Source organism: Lemur catta, chromosome 14 (genome assembly GCF_020740605.2).
Source record: "Lemur catta isolate mLemCat1 chromosome 14, mLemCat1.pri, whole genome shotgun sequence".
NCBI lineage: Eukaryota > Metazoa > Chordata > Mammalia > Primates > Lemuridae > Lemur > Lemur catta.
The window spans coordinates 56,772,992-56,777,137 of NC_059141.1; the positions used below are offsets into that span (position 1 = coordinate 56,772,992).

Genomic DNA, 4,146 nt, shown 5'->3' on the forward strand with positions numbered 1-4,146 from the left:
AAACTATGCATTTGGCAAACATTTATTGAAGAAATGAAAAGACTTCACAAGAAATATGACCACATGCAGCCAGAGATGAGACAAACAACCAAAACTGAATGCACCTTTTCAGCAATAACAATTTTAAAGCCACGTCTCCAGAACTCAGATTCCTAAAGCTCCACTCTAGACCCCAGAGTGGGTGTCTACAGTTGCTGACCTAGTGACTCTAGGCTCCAGGGCAATCTGTTTCTTAGAGAAGAGCTTCTCAAATTTTAATGTGTGTACAATTAACCTGGAGATCTTGATAAAATGTGGATTCTGATTCAATAGGTCTGGGTGGCAACAAGGACTCTGCACATCTAACAAGCTCCAGGTGATGCTGGACTGCTGGTCTTCGGACCACACTTTGGGTAGAAAGTTCCCAGGGTGCTGGGTAACCAAGCAACCCCAAGGTCGTTAGGAACTGGGAGCAGGACGGAGACATCAGGCAGGCTGTGTCAACCTAAGCAACGTGAGGGAAGCATCGAAGACACTCACTGAGGCTTCCACCTACAACCCCAGTTCCTAACGCCAAGCACCTTTGCCAGATGTCTGGCCTCACCCCCATCCTCAGGCTTGCTGGCACCCTAAATCATCCCTGTCCCCAAGCATCTTGGCACCATTGAGATTGATAGTGAGAAGCAAACTCCAGGCACTTGCATGGTCTCTGTAGGGACCCAAGGCCCTCAATTCCTTGGGAAGCCTGGACAATGACATCTTGCTGGGATGGGTCCCACAGTAGAGGCTTTGTTGGCAGGTGCTCACCTGGAGCAGCCAGCAGCAGATGGCACCAGAGGACAAGCACAAGCTGTGTCCCAGAGAGTGGCTCAAGAAATCTGCCCAAAAATCCAGGGTAAAAGTGAACAAAGGAACTGAATGGGAGATGTGACCAAAAGCAGGAACAAGAGAAACAGCTCCAGGAAGGGAGCTGGTGGCTCAAAGAGCACTTGTCTTGGGTGTTGGCTGCACAGGTTCTTGGTCAGGAGCGAGGACGAGAGAGACAGTCAGATGTCGCTGTTCAACCTCTGGCTGACCCTTTGCCAGATGCCCTGTGTAGAGCCAAGGCTGCCTCAGGGTGAGGCTCCTCAAGGGCCCTGGCGTTTGAATACGCTGCCCTGGGAGACCACGCTGCGGCCACGGTGCACTCCGCTGGACAGTGGGTCTGAACAGACAGAGCCCACCTGAGACATCCCATCCAAGGCAGCTGAGGAGCAATCTTGACACTTCCTTCCCTGCAAGGATAGACTGTCTGGTTCACCTGCAGATGAAGCCTTGGACCTGGTTCAGCATCCAGGGAACTGGGCCATGAACTCTAAGGTGAGATATTCACACTCCCTGGAGCCCCTTCTCCATTCTCCCTGGATGGCTGGAGGAAGGGGGACCCCTGCTCCTTTCAGCCAGTGCCCCATTAAGTCTGACTCCTAGGACTCCCTGCCCCTGCTCCTACTGAAGGCCACTGGGATACCCAATGTCCTGGGGAAGCTTTGGAAGAATTGTGGCACATGACCCAGGGCAAGTTAGCTCAGTGGTCAGAGCATGGAATAAAGGAGGATGTAGTCATGGTCTTGAGTTCTAGAGGCCTTTGTGGTGGGTCCACAGTGGAGAGGGCCACAGAGTCTCTGTCCAGCTGCCTTGTCAAGAGGCCCTGGGAGGCAAGGACAGGCAGGTGAGAGACTGTGGGTGCAACAGTCTGAGCCCTGACCCCTTCCCATGCTAGATCACAGCACAGAGTGCCTGTTCTTGGCCAAACACTCAGCAGTGACTGGCACCTTTACCATCAATCCACCACGGAAAACTTTTCTGGAGCTCTCCCCCTGCACCAGGGCCTGCTCTAGGCATGGAGAACACAAGCTCTATGACAATACAGTGTCACCCTCAAGGTGCTCACAACCTCATGGAGGAGAGACATTTGCAGGCTTATTTCCATATCAGGTGGCAGATGCAGTGAGAGAGAAAAAGGATGGAGGAGGGTGTGAATTCTGGAATTCCTGCTGCAGAGGCGCACAACGACCCAAGAGCCCAGGATCTGTTCTCTTCAGCTGGATGTGCTAATGAGGTAACAGTGATCCCACTGCTTTGCAGCCACTTCTGAAGCTCATCCACACACATCATCTCTCATAGAAGTCAGGGGGTGACCAAGGTCTAGAGCTCCGACTCCCAAGTGCTCCTTCCCTCAGTGCACAGCAGCTTCACGGTCTCACTGGTGTAAGCGACATCCCTGGGTTCCCAGGCCAGGCATCTGTTGCTGGGTTACCAGAGTGAACCCTGACTGTTACCAGCAGATATCTCCGGCTCTGGCATCTTGCAACTCAAGCTGCAAGGCTCACTGTGACCTGCAGAATCTAAACTCAGAATCCTCCCAGGAACACGTAGCTGAATGTTAGGCCTCTCAATGCAAATAGATGCAAAACGGGCTCTTGCCAGCCTATCTGGCCCCAGAAAGCCAGTAATGACAGAGGGGTGCCACCCCCAGCTTGCAACGTGCCCACTTATTTAAGTGAAAGAGGCTGGCAAGGAACATGACAGGGAGAAGCCCTAGACCTGGCTAAATGGGGTTGGACCTGCCACTTAGCCTCAGAGACCCTTTGGAGACTTCCGTGTGCACTGTGGACAGGGGCACATGCTCGGACTCTTCCATGGGGGGGCTCTGCTGGCAAGTCAGCACCAGGGCCTTGACCTCCTTCTTGAAATTGGTGTTGAGAAAGCCATAGATGAAAGGGTTGACGCAGGTGGAGGCCATGGCGAGCAGGTGGCACACCAAGAAGATGAGGTTGCCATGGCAGACAGGGATGGCCTCGGGGTGCCAGTCCTCCAAGCTGTTGAACACGTGCAAGGGCAGCCAGAGCACTGCGAAGGCAGCCACCATTGCCACAAGCACTCCGTTGACCCGCTTCATCTGCCCCGCGCGTGAGCTGTAGGCGCCCTTGCGGAACACGCGCCCCTGCTTCTGCAGGCGCCGGTAGATGCGCACGTAGCAGACCAGGATGAAGGCCAGCGGGATGCAGTACTGGAAAAGTAGCAGGAAGGTGGTGTAGACAACGCGGTGGTGGCCCAAGGGCCAGGACTCGGTACAGACCACTTTATCCGCCAGAAACTCCAGAGCCTTGGAGTGGTTCCTGTGGAAGACGTTCTCCAGGACGCTGTTGGCCAGGAAGGGCAGGGAGAGGGTGCAGGCGATGAACCAGGTGAGCACAATCCCCAGGTAGGCCTGCAGGATGCTGGGCTTCCAGCCTGTTGGGTTGATGATGAGCTGATGCCTTTCCAGGGCCACAAGGACGAGAGAGAGGATGGAGACCGTCACCGACATGCACTGGATGAAGGCCGACATCTTGCAAAGGGCCTCACCGAAGATCCAGTAGTCCATGATGGTGTAGATGGCGGTGAGCGGCTGGCAGATGAGGCACATGAGGAAGTCGGAGAAGGCCAAGTTGGCGATGAGCAGGTTGGTCACATTGGTCTTCTCCTTCTGCCTCATGGTCACGCAGATCAGGCAGAGGTTGCCCAGGACCCCCAAGATGGTCTCGATGCTGTAGGAAGTGACGATGAAGACCAGCAGGTCCACAGAATCCTGGCAGTGGTCAGAGAGGCTGTACAGGATGCCCCTTGGCTTGCTCCTGTTTTCACCCTGCGGGGATCCTGAGAGCAGCGAGGCCAGGAGGTGAGAGGTGTTCATGGTGGATGTGAGCAGACTTCAGGGGCTCTGGAATGAAGGAGCCCCCTTCAGGGATGATGCCTGCAAGGCAAACAGACAAACAGTACTCAGGGATGGAGCCTCTGGTGTAGGATCCAGGGAGGAGCAGCCAGGTAGAAGGGTTCTCAGCTGCTTCGATCCCAGGTCTGGGACCTGGCAGAGCTATTACCTGAGGTTCATGGTAAGACACTGGCATCCAGTAATAGTGACCCTGTGAGAAGCACTTGCTGCATGCCCGGGTCTGTGCTCAGTGCTTTGCATCTATAGCTACTGATTATATGTTATCATGTTATCAATCCATTTTACAAATGAGGACTCTAAGACTGAGAGATGGAAAGCAGCTTGCCCGTAGTCACACAGCTAATAAGTAATGGTGTCCAGTTACAGACCCAGGTCTCTCTGATGCCAGAACTCGTTCCATAAATTAGGACCTC

The 4,146-nt window shown here is 54.1% G+C and overlaps 1 protein-coding gene across 1 annotated transcript; it reads right to left on the minus strand.

The window, feature by feature from the left end:
- Positions 1-3,779, minus strand: LOC123650301 (neuropeptide Y receptor type 4-2). Its single transcript, XM_045569013.1, has one exon. The coding sequence runs from the start codon at positions 3,692-3,694 to the stop codon at positions 2,567-2,569; it is 1,128 nt and encodes a 375-aa protein (XP_045424969.1). The 5' UTR covers positions 3,695-3,779; the 3' UTR covers positions 1-2,566.
- Between the last annotated feature and the right edge of the window lie 367 nt (positions 3,780-4,146).

Excerpts from the sequence above, each read along its gene's own strand:
- LOC123650301 (XM_045569013.1), bottom strand. The coding sequence starts at position 3,694 with ATGAACACCTCTCACCTCCTGGCCTCGCTGCTCTCAGGATCCCCGCAG.